This window comes from Topomyia yanbarensis, chromosome 2 (assembly GCF_030247195.1).
Source record: "Topomyia yanbarensis strain Yona2022 chromosome 2, ASM3024719v1, whole genome shotgun sequence".
In the NCBI taxonomy this organism is placed as follows: Eukaryota; Metazoa; Arthropoda; class Insecta; order Diptera; family Culicidae; genus Topomyia; species Topomyia yanbarensis.
Genome location: NC_080671.1, coordinates 118,085,852 through 118,108,689, shown reverse-complemented (window position 1 = coordinate 118,108,689; position 22,838 = coordinate 118,085,852). Strand labels below are relative to the sequence as shown.

Below are 22,838 nucleotides of genomic sequence, written 5' to 3'. Positions count from 1 at the left end.
CTTAGCTGCAATATGCATCGTATGAGTAACTGTGAATAGAGCATAGTAGAGCATGATTTGAGATCTTCATCAAAATCAAATAAACCTGTCATCTTTTAATAGCTTTGGCGATAACTATAAATAAATAAACCAATAAAAATTTAAGGCATTCTATCAATCACCTTAAGATGTGCTATCTTTTGTAACTATTCTAAACGCATACGTTTAGCTATGAAGGGATTATTTTTTCTACGATGGTATTCAGATTGAACTGAAGATCTACAAACAAATTTATAAAATTACATCATTTTTTATTCACCAGATTTCGATAAATTGGATCCACCCTATTTAACTCGTTACTATGGACTACCCAAGAAAATCAAAATGTTTCTGTTCACTTACGAAGTAACTGTTTTGAGAAGTTAATAAAATTCACTTTCGCGAAATTAAAAAAAAACTTTTAGAACCACCCTAGGATGTCCAATTTTCATTTTAGCGTCCTAATTTAATCAAAATCGAGTTTAGCGCACCAAAATTACCCTTAGATGATATTTTCAGACATTTTAAACTACTTTTGAGGTTTTGTCCAGCTTTTGTATGGAGTGGATCCACTGTGCAATACCGCACATAGGGCTAGAGATTTTTCTTAGGAGATTTTTCTAACCCGAGGAGGCGAATGACCTTAAGGTTAAAATATTTATAATCGAAATGAATAAGAATCTTTGTTGGCAGTAGCTTAATTATTCTAAGAACAGCTCATGTCGAAAATAAGGTAATATAACCGATATATTACTCGAGCCTATTAAAATAATACACTAATACGAATACAGAAATACAGTCTGCAAATGCTTTGCTATTATTGCCACAGTAAAAATACGATTACTGATAGCATCTGATACATCAATATTTGTATGTTTTGTTTCGCACTTAAACCGCATCATATCGGTAAGTGCCAACTGCGCGTCTTCTGTGTGATCGTACTTACATGCTTCTCCAACAGGTTGACCATATTTTCATTCAGCTGCCGATCACCGTTTTCGTTCGTTTCGAAGTAGGATGCGTTCATCAATCGCACTGTCACTCCGTATTTGGATCGACCGCGTGCTGTTGGAAAGAGTAGAACAATACAAACGGGAAGTTAGTTCATAGTTAGAAAATTCTTAATAAGTAATTTTTACTTGGGGAGACGACCGGAGTTAGATTTATAGGATTTTCGGCTTTTGCGGTCTGATTAATCAGAATGGGTGATTTATACTGCCCGACGTTTCGGCCACTGGTTATGGCCTTTTTCAAGGGAAATACGTTATCGTTCTTCGTTTGACGCAAACGACGCTCAAACGAAGAACGATAACGTATTTCCCTTGAAAAAGGCCATACCCAGTAGCCGAAACGTCGGGCAGTATAAATCACCTGTTTTGATTAATCAGACCGCAAAAGCCGACAATCCTATAAAACTTAATAAGTAATTTAGTTTAGCATGGTGGTTTTTTTAATTAATTTTCTTGACACGGTTAAATGGGTACGCTTTTCCATTCAAAGACTTTGGCATTCGACATTCAAATTTTTTTTCTTTAAATTCAAAAATCGATCGCCCTTTTTTTAGAATTTTTTTTTTCGATCCACTCACTACAATTATTGGTGAAACGGGAAATGTCACCCACTAAAACACTGCTTAAGATCAATTACAGTGGGCCATGATTAAGATTGTGATATTGAGTGTTACGGCGTAGGCACTTGACGATCGCGTGGGGAAAATGTTTTTTTGGACGTTCTTTAGACAGCGTTATTGTGTTTGTGTTTGCGAAATCTAAGGCGTGTCGTTGTGCGTGGATGATCGTGATTGCATGTTCGTCTTCGTGTATCATCGCGAAGGACTTGGGCGTTGGTAAGTTAACATTTTCGATCGCGTGGGCGTTTGAATGTCGCGGACGAATTTCGCGCTAAATCGTATTCAGAGTTGGCAGCACCCTCTCAGATTTCAATGAAACTTTCTGTATATGAAGACTTTTTCACTAAAAGCCAGTTTGCATTTTTTGTTTTTTCCAAAAATGATCTAGACTGTCTTTTAAAAAGGGTCAACCTTTTTTACCAATTTTTTTCAAATGGCTATAGTCTAAAAATGATTGATTCAGATAAAAAAACAGATGCTTTTCCTTTTAATTCCACCAGGTGGAATTAAAAGGAAAAGCATCTGTTTTTTATCTTTATTTTTTAAAATTTTGTTCCAAGATAGGTAATTAAGTTCCTTACCTACCGTCAAAAATTCAAATTGGGCACTTTCAAAGAAAAAAAAGTTACTTGAAAAAACTTTTTCTTGCCAAACTAATTTTTTTTCAGTGTATTTTTATCAAAAACTAAGTCAATGAAAGTCATAACCATCCCAGAATCCAATAAAACTCAGTTCGTCAGAAGATATTGTCTAATTTAGAAACTAAGTATACTTTTATTAATCAAGAATCCTATTGAAAATAGTTTATGTAATTAAACAAACATTTCATTATTGCCACCAGGAATAGGCGCAAAACTGTGGAATTTCTGAGTGCCAGATAGTGTTTTGGCGTTATTATTATATATAGCTCTTCAAGTTCTTCTGACATTTTGCTGTACTGTTCATTGGATATGTAGCAGAAATTTAATTTTGTCATATTTTTAACAGTTTGTTCAACTGCCCAGTTATAAAACTCTCGGGGAGTTGTTACGGTATTCCCATAGTTGCGAGTAAGACTGGCTCTTTTGCCATTCGATTGAGAGTGCCACTAATAGCATCACAGGGTCTTTTTCCATGGGATGTTGCAGAAAATGTCACTCTGGGCTCAATTCATACTTTGACTGGAATTTACACAAGCTTGCGAAGTTTTTCTTGTTTTTTGTATTGTGCTGCTGCTCTATCAGACATAAAATAAATTTTAGAAAAGTTTGTCAATTAATATTTCAAAAAATTTATCACTTTTGAGATGAACAACTGAACTGCAGTCTTTCAGTCTATCAGTCTTCCAGTCTTCCAGTCTTCCATTCTTCCAGTCTTCCAGTCTTCCAGTCTTCCAGTCTTCCAGTCTTCCAGTCTTCCAGTCTTCCAGTTTTTCAGTCTTCCAGTCTTCCAGTCTTCCAGTCTTTCAGTCTTCATTCAAGTTTGTTATGAATATATACCAAATTCGATACTGATACTTTTTGCATATATCATGCATCTAGCAGTTAGAAAATTGGATTCTGCGTGATTTGACTTTCAAAAAAATTCAGTTTGGACAAGGAAATTTTTTTTAAGTAACTTTTTTTTCCTTGAAAGCGCACAACTTGAATTTTTGATGGTAGGTAGGGAACATAATTACCTATCTTGGAACAAAATTTCATCCAAATCAAAGATGGGATTTATTTGTAAATCGACGATAAAATTTTAAATTTGAGGAGCCGATGAAGAATTTTTTCATTATTTTTATTCAAAAATTTGACTAATTTTATAAAAATCACTCCTAACACATTTTTTTGCAGGATTTGTCATTTTTAGACTTAAAAAATAACTTTTTACACTGACGTTGGTGTCTTCGTCAAAGTTTTAGATATGCTGCAATAAAGAATTTTGTTGAAAAACTGAAACTATCGTATCGAATTATAAAGCGTTTTCTATGCAATACTCTAAACTTAGTTCTACTGTGACTTTTCGTACAAACGATGTTCCAAACAAATGCGAAGGCATTAAAACCAAATAATATTGTTGAAAACTGTGTGTATGCATTCGCTTCAAATTTATTGAAGATTTTTACATTTTTTACGCCAAATTCAACTATATAAAAGAATGGAAGTTGCAAACCAAAATGCAGGCACTTTTTTCAATTTCTAAGCTATGCACAGTAAAGTTAAGAAGGTTTGATCCGTGGCACCTATAAATAGGGTAAACTTATTTTATTGTGTTTTACTTTTTCTATACAAAAATCAGCAATTTTTTTTCGTAAATTTGAGTAATAGTTCTAGGTTTGATATTGAATCATAAGTATTATTTTGACTTACATACTTAATTTTTGCTGCCGAATCTCAGCATTTTTGGCAACTTTTACCGCGATTGAACAGCCGAGCACTCGACAAAGTCATTTTTCGTTGAGATTCGGGAAATATTTCGCTGAAAATCAACTAACAAATTACACTTTTACGAGATATCAGCATAAACATTTACTGATCGCACGGCTGTGCGGCAAATCGCCCAGCTCAACTAAGTGTGTATGCTGCATTTTGTTTTACTCCAATCATTCCTCCGCCGCTATGAATAACTCATGACCTGAAACATCTAGAAAAAAAATCTGGTCACCAGATTCCTAGACTGTTTGTACGCATGTCGGGAGATTATATGGGTTTTTCCCACAGTAGAGACACTTTTCAGCATCCCTTCCACAGGAACCATCCACATAATTCCCACCGCATTTTCTACAATGTACCTTATTGCTACAATTGTTTGCAATTAGTACAGTTAATGACACGTAGCATTAAATGGCGAACAGACCTTGTGAAAGAAAAGGTAGTTAAGTAGGGCAGACCCGGCGAAAGTAACTCGATAGGAGTCTGAGTTGACATATCATCGCTGTTGTGCTATCTTATGACAAGCGCCATTTTGCACATTTCAAGAAAAACGATTTTTAAAGTTTGAGATTGAATATCATGAAACTTATAAATGGTAGTAACAATTCAGAGAAGACAATTGATGCCTATTCTGTATTAAACTCTCAAATATTACGAAGATTCGTTGACTATGTTGCGAGTTTTCACTAAAAATATAAACAAAAGTCGCACTCACACGTGTCATAGGTGTGTATTGATGAAAAAATTTGTATGACGTGTCATAATCGTGCATGAAAAATTTTCCATAGAAAAAAAATCACCAATTATGAACTTTTATTCATATCTTTGGTTTCATTTGGTCTATAAACAATCGGTTGATTGCATTTTGAAAGAAATGAGTCAGGGAATCTAGAAAAAATAGTTATTTTTGGTTACAGTGTTGCCAAATAGGCAATATTTTCAGTTTAAAGCTAAAACTGCGTTTTTCTCCCAATACATGTTTTTTTTAAGTTATAATGCCATTGTGGTTCTACGACATTTTCACAGATATAAGCAACTAAAACTTCATTATAACTTGAGCCATTCCCAATATATAATGATTAAAAAAAACTCACAATTTCTGATCACTTTTCTCGCTATATTTCAGTAACTAAGCAAAATTTCAAAATTCTGGAAACGCCATCTTGTAGAGATTCGTTAGGCGAGTAATGTGGCATATCCAACTTAGTTTACCCCAAAATGGCGTTTGTCATAAGATAGCACAACAGCGACGATATGTCTTCTTTCTGTCAGCTACGACTGATACTGTATGCAAACGTTTGCCCTCCAGTACTTTCACTGGCTGAAACTCGAATCGGAAACGACCCCGCATACTTTAACCCGAATAGCTGGTTCAGATACTCTTTACTTCTTCGTAAAGGCCCGTAGCAAGCAATATTCTTTGAATTAAACTATTTACCTCCACCCGAAGCTTATCAGGGCGTATTTTAGATATTTCTGACACGGCCGAATATTGTTCTGTCAGAATTCGAGAAATCTCCAATAAATTCAAACACTTTTTGTCTTTGGTCCGGAAGAAGATCACGAAGGACCCGGTGGCCGAGCTTGAACCGGGGATCCGATTTTATTTCGACTTACATCTCTCCTTGTGGCGAACCATTGTCAGGGGTAGTCATTTTTGCACAGACTTTTTTCCCATTGCACGTTAGAAGGAGAACCAAGAAGGGGGAACGTGAAATAATAGCTGTGCTTATTTGGAATAACGGTATCCAGGCAGCTCACTGAAATGAAGCACTGCTATTGCTCCGCTAGTCGACTAACGGTTAACACACGCACAAAAGAAGAAAAAAGTTCGAAACTTCGAAGAGGCAAGACAACCTTGAACACGGATTAGCACTATTATTTGTCGCTATACACTGCACGGACTGGAAAGATCAACTGATCGCTTTGAGAGTCACAGTACGAATGACCGTTAAACTTGATTATTTTAGAATTGAATTTTTTTTGAAAAACTTTTTTGCGTCGACCATTATATCTCAGGAGTCATTTTACTGACTCTTCTTCAATTCTTATCAAATCTTCCTTACTATCAGTTAAATTGAGTTAAAAAATATTTTCATTTGAATACCCATTTCACGTTTCCCCGCCGGAAAACTCAATTTGTTCTGCGCATGAAAAATAGGTCGGGTAGCAATGGGTTAATGACAAATTCTGCCTGATGTTAATTTGAACAAAAGGCTTAATATGAAAATTAATCATCGTTTTTTGGTACTATTATGTGGTTCAACATAATCAATATTTCCAATTTTATCACTATGAAATATTGCCAGCAGAGCCAAATACTTTCTAAATTCCCTTTCAATTTCCGGGAAGCAATTGCAATACTGTTTTACCACAAAATATTTTATTTAAATAGTCATCGTTCCTTATGTTGAATTAAAATTGACAAAACTACAGGGATAAGGTCACTGAACATATAAAACCTGAGTGTTATTCTCAAAAAAGCATTAACCTTAGCATTAAGTGACTGTCGACTACCCAATTCCTAAGGAATGCTTCCATGCGATGCTTTCAAAAGAGAAAAAAACTAATTCCCTTACCTAGCCCTCTTCAAATCCGTTCCGTTTGGATACATTCCGACAACGGATTTCGAGAGCAAGGTTTCCCGTTCGCTTCGATGGATAATTTCAAAGTCACTATTAAGCTGGTGCGGTTTCTATTGCCGGAAGGTTCAATGGTTTCCACGGATGTCCTGGTGAATATTTGATGTAAATTGGGTTAAATCCCGACCAGCCGCCAGGAAGCGTAGCCACCCTTCAAGATTCAATGAACCATCAGCAGTGTCTTATCAGTTCGTTAACTTTGCGGAATTTCTGGGTTGGCAGAGTGAAATTTCAACGAGTGACTAGTTTTTCAATGGTTCCTGGCTGCAGCTTTTTATCGGTTTCACCACATCCAAAAGTTGTTGCGTAAAAGTTGCTAATGGAAAATGGAATGGCCGGTTGGTTTTGACCAGATAAGAAGCTTATCCGGTAGAAGGTTTTTTTTTGGTCGGGGCGTGTTCATGCTCGATTTGCAAGTATAATGAGTTGACCAATCTATGTGCTGCTAAAAAAGGATGGGTAAATTAATAGTCGGAGAAGAGATTGCAATTATAGCCTTTCCGGGTGACAGAAGACATGCAGAGAGTAGAGAAGTGTGGAATACCTAAACTGCTGTAATCATTTTAGCATGTTTGGAAGGTAGGTACATGTAAACACTAATTGAAAATAACAAGGCTTCAATGTTTTATCATGCTCTTGATCTTAATATTGGATCTTTGCTAGATTAGAAACTTCTCAGATGATTTTTTGTGCAATTGATATTGGTATCTGATTTACAACCACAATTGTTCCAACAATATTTCAATTAGATGTCGCTGATTAAATGATGATCCGCTGAAAACAGGAAACAGGTCTAGTAAATAAAAGGTAAGTTTCAATTCAAGCAGACCTGTAGGTCAAACATCTAATTAAATATAAATTGCCAGCCATTCCTAGCTTCCCCAAATAAAAAAAAACTAATTTAATACCAAAGCACAGTGTTTTAAAATGTCGTTTTTGTGCTCAAAATTAATAGCGTCTAAACCGTTAACTTTAGAAGTATAGTTTGTTTGGAGAAGTTGTTGTCCTTATGATTGCGCATCCACAGGAATATACCGTTCAGTGATTAATTCACCTATAAGTGATATACGAAAATTATTTTCTGAACTAATTAAGATAGAGGTTTTGTGTCTTCGGCAAAGTTATAGAAAATATTTCTGCAGAAGACACCATATATCTAGCTACAATGGTTTACAAGTTATGGAACATATCATACGGAAGACCCCTTAAAACTAGTTTTTTCATGATAACTTTTAATGACGTTCTCGTACCTTCTTGGAATCTTCCACAATGTTGTTTGCGGTATCGAAACACATATTTTTGCCGAACATAGTTACTTCATATCTGTTGAAATCAAAAAGATATTTTAAATTTTGCGACATTTTTGGGGTAACTTCCACCTTAAATAACTCATTAAGGAGCAAAAAGGAGCAAACAACATCATAACATACTGAAAGTACTAGCTTTTTGCTTTCATATAGTGGCCCAATTGTTAGTCGACGCGATTCTCCCCGAATGTTATGTTCAAAACAATATGGCATCGCAGTGGTATAAAATGTTATATTCGAGCGCACTACGACAAACAGCTTCATCTTTTCATGGTAAATTGCATAGAACACGTTCGTCAATAACAAGCAATGCATATGGTTTGCCTTTAACAAATCGAACTGTAGAATCTACAGTGTAGATTTGGATGTGTTTAATAATATTGATATTTTCTTTATAAATTAGATAAATAAATTTATTTTTGATAATCGTATTCTGTGTCATCGTCAAAGCTTTCTTATTCCGCCAGAAGAGCTTTGGCGTCTTCTGAAAATCGTTTTATGCTTTTTTGCCATCCCTGAGCTTCAGTCACAACAGGATCCATATTGTGAACAGGTAACGTTTATCAAGCTCCACTATAATTGTCACTCCATATCACTAATTAAAATTGTTGCAAAACTGACGGTGGGATTTCCGTCATTTTTTCAAGCTAACCAGTATCGACAGATTGCTTAAATTTCACTTGACGCACTTCTCGAACACACTGTAGGCTACGTTTCGTACTTTGATCTTTATTGTGGCCAAAGTTCCCTTTTCCTTTTTTATAGTATATTATCGATGAATATGTTATATACAATTTACCATGAAAAGACTAAGCTGCTTATCGCAGTGCGCTCGAATATTGTATTTTATACCACTGCGATGGCATATTGTTTTGAACATAACACTCGGGGAGAATCGCGTCGACTAACAATTGGGTCACTATATGAAAGTAAAAAGCTAGTACTTTCAGTATGTTATGATGTTGTTTGCTCCTTTTTGCTCCTTAATGAGTTATTTAAGGTGGAAGTTACCCCAAAAATGTCGCAAAATTTAGAATATCTTTTTAATTGGAACAGATAGGAAGTAACTATGTTCGGCAAAAATATGTGTTTCGATACCGCAAACAACATTGTGGAAGATTCCAAGAAGATAGGAGAATGTCATTAAAAGTTATCATGAAAAAACTAGTTTTAAGGGGTCTTCCATATGATATGTTCCATAACTTGTAAACCATTGTAGCTAGATATATGGTATCTTCTGCAATTTCTTTTGTAGCAACATTTGATACAACTTTGCCGAAGACACGAAACCTCTATCTTAATTAGTTCAGAAAATAAATTTCGTATAACACTTATAGGTGAATTAATCACTGAACGGTATATTATTGTGGATGCGCAATCATAAGGGCAACAACTTCTCCAAACAAACTATACTTCTAAAGTTAACAGTTTAGACGCTATTAATTTTGAGCACGAAAACGACGTTTTAAAACACTGTGCAAAGATAGGGTTGTTCGCTACAATTTCACTGCGTTCTGTTCTTACTATTGCGAAGAAATACGTACTTCACTTAGTCATTTTCAACTAAAGTACAATGTAATCCCATTCTTTCTCAATTTATGCACAAAAAAGATGCCCCTTTCTACCAACCCCTCTATTTGTATATTGTACCTACGTATATGTTTTCACAAAAAAGCAACTCACTGACACTGGCTGCATCGGGCACAGATTATACTCACCGGAAGACGATATGCTTTGATCACATTTGCAAGCGTCCTTGCCGCCGTCCTCGGTGTAAATGCACTGGCGAAAGCAGTCCTCTCCGTTATCCAGATGGCAACCTGTGCGAAGAAAGGAGGAAACGGGAATCAGTACTGAATGAAATGGTTGGGTATGGAAAATTGCTTTGCGAAATCGGGCTAATAAAGTATGCTGCAAGGTAGGTGCGAATGAATTCAGACATTTGACCCATTCGGCTACGCTTGGGAGTACTCGAGGATAACAGTATGGTCATTTACCCTGGTACTGTGGAAACCTGAATGCAAATTGTGTGCACATGAATATATTTATGGAGTATAGACAGCGATCTAGCTACCGGTACTGTTTGTCGTGGGTAAATTTGGTATTTGTGTAATCTCGCTGCTGGTGGATCAGATAAGCACTCGACGGAAGTACAATTTGAGGATAAAATAAATGGAACCCGTGAACAAGGGTTTGTGTAAGCTAATCCCGAAATCCATCAGTTTGTTGATTTTATAATAAAAGTAAAAAAAAATGATGTGCGTATTGTAGATGTTTCAAGTTTAATTATTATATAAAGTGTTGGTATCTGTTAAAAAATCTCAGAACCGGTTTCGTTTCACTCGTAACGGTCGATTTGCAACCGAATTTAAAGCAAATGAAAACATTCTTTTGGCAATTTACTTTCTATGTAAAATTATTTTTTTTTATTTCAATTATAGAGGTTTTAACCTTAAGGTCATTCGCCTCTTCGGGTTAGAAAAATCTCTTAGGAAAAATTTCTAACACTATGTGCGGGGTCGGGACTCGAACCCAGGTGCGCTGCGTACAAGGCAATCGATTTACCAATACGCTACGCCCACTCCCCGCATGTATGTATGTTAGGGTGGGGCAAAATGATCGTTTTTTCAGCACAGCACTTTTTTGGTTCCTTTTGGGGTCCCAAACAACTGTGCAAAATTTTGGGTCGATTGGTGTTGACCCGGCGTAGCGCATTGCGTTTGAAATTTGTATGGAGATTAGTATGGGAAAACCTACATTTTTGCATTTTCAATTCTACAGACTGCAATTATTCCTGAAGTATGCCAACAATTAGTTTTTGAAAAAACTTGCGGAAAACCCAAATTTATTTTGGATGTGCAATGAATTTGTCAAGCTGATGAAGTTTGCTCGCTTTCGCGACACCGTTCCTTCACTTGGATGTGTTATCGCTGCTATCGCTGGGAAAACGGATGGCGTCTGTGCTGAACTAAATGCCGAGTTATCCAAAAATAACCAGCAAATTTCACGCCTCGCTAGAAAGGTTTCAACATCTACTCCAGTCCGGCCAAACTCCGGTACCTCTCGATCACCTCAGAAACGTCGTCGCGAGTATGGCCCTGATCCGAGCAATATTCTTGTTGGTGGTCGAAAGCTAGTCGATAATAGCAACATTGTTACAGTTTCACCTTCCGCGCCGTTGCTCTGGATGTATCTTTTCCGCTTTCATCCTAGTGTTAGCAAAGAGACTGTCGAAAAAATGTCTAAAGAAGGACTAAATTGTAACGACGAGATAAAGGTTATTCCGCTTGTTAAAAAAGGCATAGACGTCAGTGCTTTGAACTTCATACCCTTCAAAGTTGGAGTTCACCCAAAGTACCGTGATGCAGCTCTTAACCCAGACACATGGCCGCAAGGCATACTGTTCAGGGAATTTGAAGACAGCCGTACTCAGAACATTTGGAGCCCGCCGACTGATTTTCCACCGCCTCCAGAAGAAGCATGTACTTCTCTAATGCAACCCGGCCCATCAATGGTCCTGCAGAGGACTCCGCAACGATTGGCCATGCCACTATATCAAGCTACACCGCCCTTGTGAAGGAGTATCGATGCCGATTGCATACTGGGATGCAACGCAGTTGGTACTATGGAAGCCCTCGATCCCCCCGCTACAGTCGAGCCCTTGCCGCCAGCGTTCAGCAGTCGTCCCGGTCCTGTACGTGTGGGTGGAGAAAGGGTCTTCCAAGCCGCCTTTCTCGGCAAGTATTATACAAATTGTAACGATACAACGGTTGAACCGATTCACGCTTCTAGCTCATCGTACGACTCTCGCCGTAAGCTGCTACCACCCCATTCCCGCTCGCCGCATTCCGCCATCGGGTTTCAACGCATACTGGGACGCACCGCAGTTGGCACTATGGAAGCCCTCGATTCCCCCGCTACAGTCGAGTACTTGCAGCCAGCGATCATCAGTCGTCCCGGTCCTGTGTGTAGGATGGGTGAAAGGGCCTTCCAACCTGCCGCAAATGGCAAGTATACATCTGTTCCGAACACTTCAAGCTCTGATGCATTCTTCGCTTCCAGTTTTTTGCCTTTTGCTCCGCCATCTTGTTATCAGATGCCAATCATTTCTCTCGACGACAACGATAGTCGTATTTTGTGGCGTGACGCAGTTGATTCGGGATGCCTCGAATCCCTCACCACAGTCGACCAAGCGACCGTGAACCATTCCGATACTGTTCGTGGGATTGACGAAAGCATCTTCCTACACGGCAACATGGCTTCGCTCTCTGCTGTACCTGATCCGTCCTCCAAAAAACATCGAGGTTTACTACCAGAATGTTGGTGGCTTAAATTCATCAACGGACAGCTATTTGCTCGCGACCACGGGTTGCTGCTACGACGTTATAGCCTTGACCGAGACGTGGCTCGACAACCGTACTCTGTCTCGCCAGGTCTTTGGTTCAACATTCGATGTCTATCGCTGTGACCGCAATGCCCTCAACAGCCACAAGACATCAGGCGGTGGTGTGCTTATCGCCGTTCGCCGTGGTATAAAAGCCCGAGTGATCAATGATGACCGGTGGGCGAGCTCCGAGCAAGTGTGGATATCAGTGAAACTTGCCGATCGCAATCTGTTCCTGTGTGTTGTGTATTTTCCACCTGACAGAATTCGTGATTCCAGCCTGATCGATGTACATCTTTCCTCCGTTTCTTTTATCGCCTCGATCGCCGCCCCGTCGATGATATTGTTATACTGGGCGACTTCAACTTACCTGGCTTGACGTGGTGCCAGGCAAGTAATGGTTTTCTACGATTAGATATCGACAAATCTGCGCTTATTAACAATGCCAGTTGTATTTTGGTCAACTACAGCAGCGCAACTCTTCGGCAAATTAATAATGTCACCAACGAGAATGGACGCACATTGGACCTCTGTGTTGTAAGTGCCCGGGACTACGCTCCGTATTGCTGCACTGCACCGACTCCTTTAGTCAAATAGGTGCGTCATCATCCCCCACTACATCTTGTATTCGCTGGTAACCTAGGAGTGAATTTTGAAGACGTCTCAAGCTCTGTCGTCTACGATTTTAAAAACGCTGACTACGACAGCATCGTTGGCACGCTGTTGGATATAAGCTGGGACGAAAATTATAACAATGACGACGCGAACGAAGCAGCGATGTCGTTTTCTAGTATTCTTAACTACCTTATCGACCGCCATGTGCCAAAACGAACAATTAGTACCGATGACCACCCTCCCTGGCAATCAACCGTCCTTAGACGTTTAAAATCAGTCAAACGAGCTGCATTTAAAAAATTCTCGAAGCATAAGACACTTGCATTACGAAATTACTACTTTCAACTCAACCACGAATACAAACAACAAAGCAGACGCACCTTTTTTAGACACCAGCGAAACGTCGCGCGTCAGCTGAAATTCAAGCCCAAGTCGTTCTGGAAGTATGTTAACGAGCAGTGAAAAGACTCCGGTTTACCATCTTGTATGTCGTTTAATGGAGTTTTAGGCACCGACACTAAAGAAATTTGCCAACTGTTCTCCGACAAATTTTCAAGCGTTTTTTTTCTAACGAGCGCCTGTCACCACAACAAGTCGCTGCCGCCGCCAATTTAACTCCTTCTCTAGGACGAACCATCAACCGAATTTGTGTCGATAATGCTGCCATTCTTGCAGCAAATGCCAAACTGAAAGCATCTTGTTCTCCGGGTCCAGATGGTGTTCCCTCGATTTTTGTCAAAAAGTGCATCAGCGGGCTTCTTGAACCACTTCGGCGAGTCTTCGAGCTATCACTCACTACTTCCCTTCCTGCTGGAAAGCAGCGCACATGTTTCCAGTTCATAAAAAAGGAAACAAATCGAACATTGACAATTATCGGGGAATCTCGTGTTTAAGTGCTGTATCAAAACTGTTCGAGCTGGTTGTGTTAGATCCTATTTTCTTTCACTGCAAACACTACATTGCAGATGACCAACACGGTTTCATGCCTAAACGATCGACAACGACAAACCTGATCTCGTTCACAACATATGTAATAGATGGATTCGCTGACGGATTGCAAACCGATGCTATTTATATGGATCTATCTGCGGCTTCCGACAAAATCAACCATGATATTGCAATAGCGAAGCTGGACAAAGTCGGCATTCATGGACAACTTCTGCGCTGGTTTCGTTCCTACCTCGATGGAAGGCAACTTCAAATCACCATTAAGGACTGTCTATCTGCACCATTCTTCGCTACATCCGGCATACCACAAGGAAGCCATCTCGGTCCAGTAATATTCCTCCTCTACTTTAATGACGTCAATTTCACATTACAAGGACCCCGCCTTTCTTTCGCCGACGACATGAAAATTTTTCAACAAATACGGGATAAAACCGATGCAGAGATTGTTCAGAGGGAACTGGACAGCTTTAGTACGTGGTGTGATCTAAACAGAATGGTTTTAAACCCGAGCAAATGCTCAATCGTTACGTTCACACGGAAACGCCATCCGACTCAGTTTAACTACCATTTCTTCGGATCGAGTATTCCAAGACACTCTCACATCAAAGATCTCGGAGTCATCATGGATTCGGCACTAACATTCAAACCACATACTTCATACATCGTGGATAAGGCATCACGACAGCTTGGGTTCATCTTCCCCGCCCCCCCCCCCCCATCTTGGTCCGCTCAACGTTAAAATATTGTTCGGCTGTTTGGAATCCGTACTACCAGAACGGGATTGACAGAATCGAGGCTGTTCAACGCGGGTTCATACGCTTCGCCCTTCGGCATCTCCCATGGCGAAACAGATTTCAGCTGCCGAGCTATGAAAACCGTTGCCAGCTAATACACTTCGATACACTCAGCATTCGGAAGGACTGCTCTCGGACTTACTCTCTGCCAGAGTGGATTGCCCTACAATCCTCTGACGTCTGGATCTTCAAGCCCGCATTCGAGCTCTACGTAATAACTCTCTTCTGCGAGTTCCGTTCAGGAGAACCAACTATGGTTGCCAGAGCGCTGTTACCGGACTCCAGGCACAAATCCCCGACTATGTACGGGGAACGTGCCATTTGAGCCAATATATTCTGATTCCTGATTATTCCTTAGGAAGTAGTGAAATAATTTTACATTAATCGGACCATTGGAATAGTTATTACTACAATTTGTACGACATTGAACGTAAGGACTAATGACTAAGTGGCAATAAGCTGAAGACAGATTTAAAAAATCTGATATTTACTGTGCTGTGGTACCTACTGTTAATGTTAATCACGTCACACAAAAATCTCACTTAAAACATCTGTCTATATCTTTTAGTACTAGTTATCAAAGCTAGCAGTAATATGGCTAATTTCGTATCGCGTGAACATGCAATGCAAGCAGTACACAAAATATATTTTTTACTGCTACCTAAGGATCTCGACAATATGGAAAAAAAGATTTCAGTATGTTTTATATCACTATTTTTTGTCCAGATTTTTCAATATTCTCTTGGTCAAGTCTCCCCAGGCCTTGGTCAACTTTTATAACTTGCAAAAGTGAATTAAAAATTCTGCAAAAAAATTATGAACACGCACAATACCTTTGCACATCACATCTCAATGAGTTTTGATGAAATGAAAATGTTTTTAGAGATTTATGCAGGTTTAGCTGAAAACTTGGTCATGTCTCCCCGTGTTCCCTATATACAGTTGAAATATACCTGAATTGTCAATTTTTTTTAATTTCGATTATAGAGGTTTTACCCTTAAGGTCTTTCACCTCTTCGTGTTAGAAAAATCTCTTAAGAAAAATCTCTAACCCTATGTGCGGGGTTACCCGATCAGAACATCATAACAGAAAGCTATCAAATTTATATCTCATGTTGATATTTATTACTCTCTGTGTTATCTTTATGGTATACCGATCAGGAATGCAAGAAAACTTATATCAAGATTATATCTTCTGGTGCTATCATTGGATTAATAATATGATATTTATGTACGCATACAACGATGATGTTACAGTAAGTTATATATTCTTTCACAATTATCTTTGAACACTAACGGTTACACAAATGACAGTCTATTTGCTTATACACTGAAGTCTTTTTTATGCGTCGTAATAGAACTTTTTAAAGCGAATTTTCGAAGGTTTTGATTTTTGATTTGCGTTTTCCACATGGATTTTCAAAATTCCGCGTATTGAGTATAGATAGTTTTAGATGCAAGTGGTCGGAGAACGTGTCAGTAAGGTGTTTGATTGACTTACTTGGTTGCAGTTGGATTAAGAGATGACGGTTTTTTTTAACACTCCAAACTTATCCAGTTTGTGGGTTTCTAGTATGCGCGTTTTTTAAATTTCTAAACTATCGTGACTTTTTTATTTAATCCTCCGCATAAAAAGTGTTTGAGTTTACTTGAGTATTATATGTTTTCATTCCCCGTAAGATAAGTTTGATATTTAATGATTGCACTAACAAGTGATTTGAATGCGTTTTAGATAATCCTCGAAAAATCTAAAAACTTAAATGCAATTTTTTTGTTAATTTCCTCCTTAAAATTTAATCAAATTTGGAAGAAAATGTGTAACAGACAAAAACATGAAATATTCAAGAATTCGTCCCATCGAAGAAGCATCAACAATTTCTCGAATTTTCTCATATATCTGTTATATTTGCAGTTGATAGATATAACTTCTGTGGAAGATTTGCATTTCTAGCAATTTATTAGGTGCGAGATAATTATACTGTTTTGTTTAGTCTTCCCCATATCAAAAATGCCAATAACAAATCCTCAAAAGAGACTTATTTTGAAACCTCAAAACTCATTTGTTGCTTTGAATCTATGCGGAATCCTAAATAAGATTTGTCGTATTCTCCGTATAGTAATGTACGTAAAATATCCGCTCAATGTTACCATGTCGCATCGACATTATTTCTAAAAACCATGTAAAATATGTTAACGTACAAGAGAAGCGCCAAAGCGCACTATTTAGAATCTAAAAATAGCCCCTCTTTCCTTATCTGAAAAGATATTATAAAGCTATTCAGTCTATCATCATATAGGCAGCTGTATTAGTGAGTAAAACTGAATAAAAACAAAGCGTATGACACCAGGAAAACAAGCAGCACATAGGCTTGGGCAAAGTTTAATGTGTGCGTTCTGGAAACGTCTTCTACATCTATAATCGTTTTGCCCTTGACGGATGCGTGGAATATTATGCTAACATTAAAAATCAGTCGAAAACAACGTCGTTGGTTCATACAGATAACTTTCCCATCAAACTCGGAATACCCAGGTTCAAAGCAGCAATATCGACAAATAATAATCTGCGAGTCATATATTCACTATAAAAATCAGCCAGCAAGTATGCAATCAATTGGCTAATGCTATAAAAGCTTTTGCTTCATGAAGCTTTTTGCTCCCAAGCAAAAAGCGCCCTAATGTATGCTTTTTTTCTCTCGTATTCTATTTTTAGACGTGCACGCTAAAATCGTTGATATTATACAATAAGTAATACACGCTATATTGGGTTTAATTATGCTATCTCAAGTTGTTATGATCGTGTTATATTGCTATCAACGTTTGTTATAAATGTGATATTAGTAGAGAGTGTTTTGTTAGAATTTTTGTTATTTTAACACCTAACGGTTTCTACTTTATAACAAAATTTGATAGGAATTTTTTCGTAACAAAATATCAGCATGAGTTATAATTGTCTTATTTCCTTCTGATCGGGTAGGAATCGAACCCAGGTGAGCTGCGTACAATGCAATCGATTTACCATCTACGCTATGCCCGCCCCCGTCAATTTTTATTTCAGAACGTAAGTATACCGTAACTCTGAGTAAGACTACAACAGCAGACCAAATATTAGGCCGCGCACTTTATCTATTGTACTATCGTGAAGGGTATCCGTGTCTAGAAAAAGCATTGCCCTCTACTGAATCTTTAATCAATATAAATTACCTAATTATCAGCAACCGTGAAACATTTGCACTATCATCCATCTAGACAGTCCTCCTTGCTAGGTGCAAACTAGGAGGCACTCGAAACGAAACACAGAAAATAATGATGTCTGATCAAGGGTGGGCGGAAGATGGACAATCCTAAGAAGCACAAATTTAGGATAAAAATGGCCGCGACGAAGGCTGCCAGACGATGGATGAACTGCCGCCGTTATGGACCAACTCGGCGGCCAATAGCGTCGACCGACCGCGTTGGCTAGGAAGAACGGAATAATGCACGATTTCCTCTGCTAATAAATTATGAAAGTTTCTTAAATAAAATACCAATAAATCTAGTTAATTTGCCTGATGGAAGCGAACTTGCGAAAGTGAGAACATAAAAGCTTCATTGTTCTGCAGAAGAAGCATAACGCCGCCGCCACGATCGCCGACATCGTCCCTTCGACGGCCGGAAGTGGAACACACTCGGTGCCGAATAAACGAATAGAGGAAAGGACATTATTTCGACGCGGAAAAGATATGCACAAAACTTTGTTGCTGCGTTTCGGTTTGTTCTGTTCGATTCGTCCCCTTGCCGGGATTCTATGTTATAGTATATCGAAATTGTTTTATGGGGTGAACGGAATGTATATCTTTGTGTGTTGAGTCGAAGTTTGAATCAAATGATAAAGTTCACAGCAGTTTAACGCCTGGAAAAGTTATTGACTTTATTGAAGTTGTCGAGTTAGTGTAGAGTTTTATTTAACTTGCAAACATTTTGTGTTTCAGTGATTTGGTGACAGCTTTATTTATTACCACTCGATTTTGTTGAAATCGTGTCTCTGCGATCTTTTAGTCTAGTAAAAATTAATGAACAATATTATTGGCATTTTCCGATTAGGGTTTATGACACATACACCACTATGTTCCTGTCGACATTCAGCATCAAACAATCGGTCTACAGAGCATGAAGGCAATAATCGAACAGTCCGAAAAATGCCCAAAAGCCAATCATTTACATAACGTTACCTGCACTAAAATTTGTCTGTGGCCCACCCTCTCAATCGGTTTACTTACGTGTGCCTTTATCTACACGGTAGCAGCCAGAAGGCATCACCATCCCTGTCGCAATTTAGGTTACATTACATCGCCAATGGAGATCCTCAAGGAGTTTACTGGGCAAAGTTTGTTATAATGCTATCATTATTTTTTATGTTTATAGCGTATCAGCCAGAAAATACTTGGCTCTTGCCAATCAATTTCATACGGTCAGATTAGCTGGGCTGACAGACGGACCAATACAATTGCTATTTTTACGTTTGTAGCCTTGTGGGATTCCGAATTATTTACTGCGAGTAGCAATTTCTATGATAAATTCAAGACCTTATGTACCGAAATATCATCTTCATCGATTGTATTGTTGGGATATTGTCAATGGTTCTAGTAATGTTCGATCGATATAATAAAGAAAAACAACACTTGAACCCGTTCATTTGTGGACGCAGATCAAATATTAGAAAGCCTGTGATTGTCATCAGGGGTTCAATATCTCAGTATCTTGCATATGTATTTTTTCCGCAGATTTTATCCTCAGGCCTGATGGTTTTAATAGCCCTTTTTGGCCACTTTTTCCAGTCCCACCCAGTTTAAAAGCACAGTTATCGTTCTTCAGTCAAAACCAGCTGAGAAACCGTGTGTTATTGTCGACTGTAACCAAAATTGACCGACTAGGTTGTACTTTCATGTGGTTGTTGTTGTTTATTAGCGACACTTTACACCAAAAGTGGTGCATTAGTGTCGAAAGCAAGCGATTCATGGTATGTTACATTTCATTTTACATTTTTTTCATTAAATCTGTTTCTTTGAGATAACCTAATAATTTCGTTTCGTTGCCGCTCGTAACCTCGTCGGATCGAAATCGTAGTTTTCTCTGGCTCCGTCGTATTTCCTACAGTAATCCATAGTGACTCCGCAGCAGTCGCACACAGGTGGGGCCGTCTTCTTTAGTAGAAACTCGTGCGTTAATCTGGTATGCCTAAGCTGACCAACCGTACGGAATTTGGGAGGCCAGTACGGATTTTTGGTCGCGTGTCCGGAAAAAAATACTTGTACGGATTTGTCCGGAATTTGCACGGAATTTTCAACCTCAGTGGAAGTGGAAGTACTCCCGGCACAATCTTCCAAATCTTCCACAAATGGAAGCAGACTAAATAACGTTGCAAACTAGGTTGTCCAGGTTCCAAACATGCAATTTTGTTAGCAAAAGGAAACCAGTCAACAAGAGTGATAAAAAATCAATTTGTATAAATTATCTTATGAGCTTTGGGACTACGTAATCTTTAATATTTTTGCCTTTCTCAATATAAAGGTAATTGCAATTGCTCTGAAAACCAACTTTTTAACGGAGGCGCGGAGGGCCGAGTGACATATACCATTCGATTCAGTCCGTCGAGTTCGGCAAATGTCTGTGCGTGTGTATGTATGCGTGTATGTATGTATGTGTGTGTATGTACGTCTGTGTGTGTATATGACCAAAAATGTCACTCATTTTTCTCAGAGATGGCTGAACCGATTTTGACAAACTTAGTCTCAACTGAAAGGCACAACGTTCCTATAGGCTGCTATTGAATTTCTAATGGATCCGACTTCCGGTTCCGGAATTGCAGGGTGATGAGTACGAACACGCAGAAAATGTCGATTTTAATAAATTCTGCAATGAATGTATAAAGGTGAAAATTTTTCCAGAAAATATGACCTCAAATCCTTCGATTTGTAGTACTAGGTCACTAACATCGATTCAAAGTCTCTTTGGCCACATTGGCCACCATCATCGGTTCTGGAAGCCCCGGCGGAAGTATCCAAATTCAGAATAACAGTCACATCGGTTTCTCGGAGATGGCTAGACCGATTCAACTAAATTCAAATGAAAGGTATTGCGTCCCCGTAAATGGCTATTTAATTTTATCCCGATCCGACTTCCGGTTCCGAAGTTACAGGTTGTGGCGTGCGATTACATAACAAATTGTGATTCAAACCGATACTCCGATGAAAGCAAAACAGGTAAAAATTTCGCTAAAATGTCTCTCAAACAACTTCAATTTGCTGTTCTAGGTCACCGACGGTTCCGGAAGTGCCCGGGAAAAGCGGCCATCTTTCAAAATTGTCGAACTCACATCAGTTTCCCGGAAATGGTTGGTCCGATTTTCACAAGCTTAGTCCTAAATGATAGCTATATTATCCCCACAGATGTCTATAAAATTTCGTACGGATCGCTTATATGGGTCCGGAAATATAGACTAAACCGTCCGGTCACATATGAAATTCCCATATAAGCCGGAACTCAATTTTTTTTTCAAAGGGGGGACCCCATTAAATTTCAGAAATCGAATTTGTATTTTTGATGCCAAACATCTTTAAAATGCATGAAACGTCGAGATTTTATTTTATCTCGAAAATTTTGTTTTTATAAAAATCGACTTTTTCCCATGAAGCTATCTCACAATGATCCGGATTATACATTTTTTATCTTTAATCTTTTTCAGGACCAATATATAATCGCTGCAGTTCGAATGTGTTCTGTAGTTCTGAGACATAATACAATTAAAATTTGTAGTGGATTCCGGAACTCCTTCAAATTTTCCATTTACATAACTGAATAGGTTTATCCTTTAATTTTACTTGAAAGGTTTACCCGAAAATTTCAATGTACTCGAAGAACATTAGATACAGAAAGGAGGCTGTTAAGTACAATAGAGTATTTAATTTTACGTTAAATTTCCAGCCAGATAAACTGATCGGGCAGCTTGATATAAACAAGGAACATGACAAACATAAGTGCATAATTCGTGGACACGTGGCGACATAACTAGGAAGGAACTCTAGTGATATAGGAGAACTCACTCTCTGCTAGAATCTGTACTGGACACTGCAAATAAAGTATCAGATACGGGGTACGCGCGCGATCATTCAAGAATACACGAAAAATATGCGAGGAGACACAGAAAAATGATGCTCATATCCACTAGACAACACTTTCCATGGTGACATGACTTGGAACTCTAGTGATAGAGTTGAAAGTGATAGAGAACTCACTCTCTTCTAGCATCTGAACTATATACTGAAAATGAAGTTCCAAATTCACAGTCCGCGCGATCTTCCAAGAACACACGTGAATATGCGAATAGACACACGATTATAAAATCGAATTTATACACGTGAAGTTACACGCTAGCACACGCGACATGCAAACGTCCACGTGATCAAACACGTTAACATACAAACGCCCGAGCCTTTCGCGCTGATACACTTCTAATTGATTAACGCGGTCTCAAGCGCACACAAATGAACGTTCATTCCCACGCGATCGTAAAGTCCATACGCCCGCACAACTGAACCGTGCACTCAATATCACAATCAGAATCACTGTCCGCTGCAATTGACTTTAAGCAGTGTTTTAGTGTGTAACATTTCCCGTCGTCTGTCAGTAATTGTAATAAGCGATCGGACGGGAAGCCCTTCCACGTATCTAGCTCTACAGCTCCAGTAGAACAACTTTCAAAAAAAAAGAAACAAAATAAAATTTTAAATATCTTGAAATCTTACAGATTTTGGAAATTTTTGCTTACGAGCATTTTGATTGGAAATGAGAATCGTATTGTGTAATAAAATTATGTTTTTGTCTGCCAGTTAGTATGAAATTTAGAAACATGTTTAAAGCTGTTGCAAAAAAAATATTGTTACCAATTGCTTTTCCGCGAAGCAACCGCATTAAATATGTTTCCATTCCCTCCAGACTTTCCTTGACAAAAATAAACGTTTTCAAAAATGTTTTTTGAAAACTTTTATTTTTGTCAAGTTTTTAATAAAAAAATTATTTTTTTTGAAAATTCACAACTTTTTATTTAGTTGTTTTTTTTTTGCAAAGA

At 38.4% G+C, this 22,838-nt stretch overlaps 1 protein-coding gene across 1 annotated transcript in view; it reads right to left on the bottom strand.

The window, feature by feature from the left end:
- Window positions 1–711: 711 nt before the first annotated feature.
- LOC131679301 (fibropellin-1-like) overlaps window positions 712–22,838 on the bottom strand; it is a 489,726-nt gene continuing 467,599 nt past the window's right edge. The window contains exons 6-7 of the mRNA XM_058960011.1: window positions 9,712–9,813; window positions 712–1,083 (exon numbers count right to left, since the gene is read on the bottom strand). Coding sequence (XP_058815994.1) covers window positions 917–1,083; window positions 9,712–9,813 — 269 coding nt within the window. The 3' untranslated portion in view covers window positions 712–916. The remainder of the gene's footprint in view (window positions 1,084–9,711; window positions 9,814–22,838) is intronic.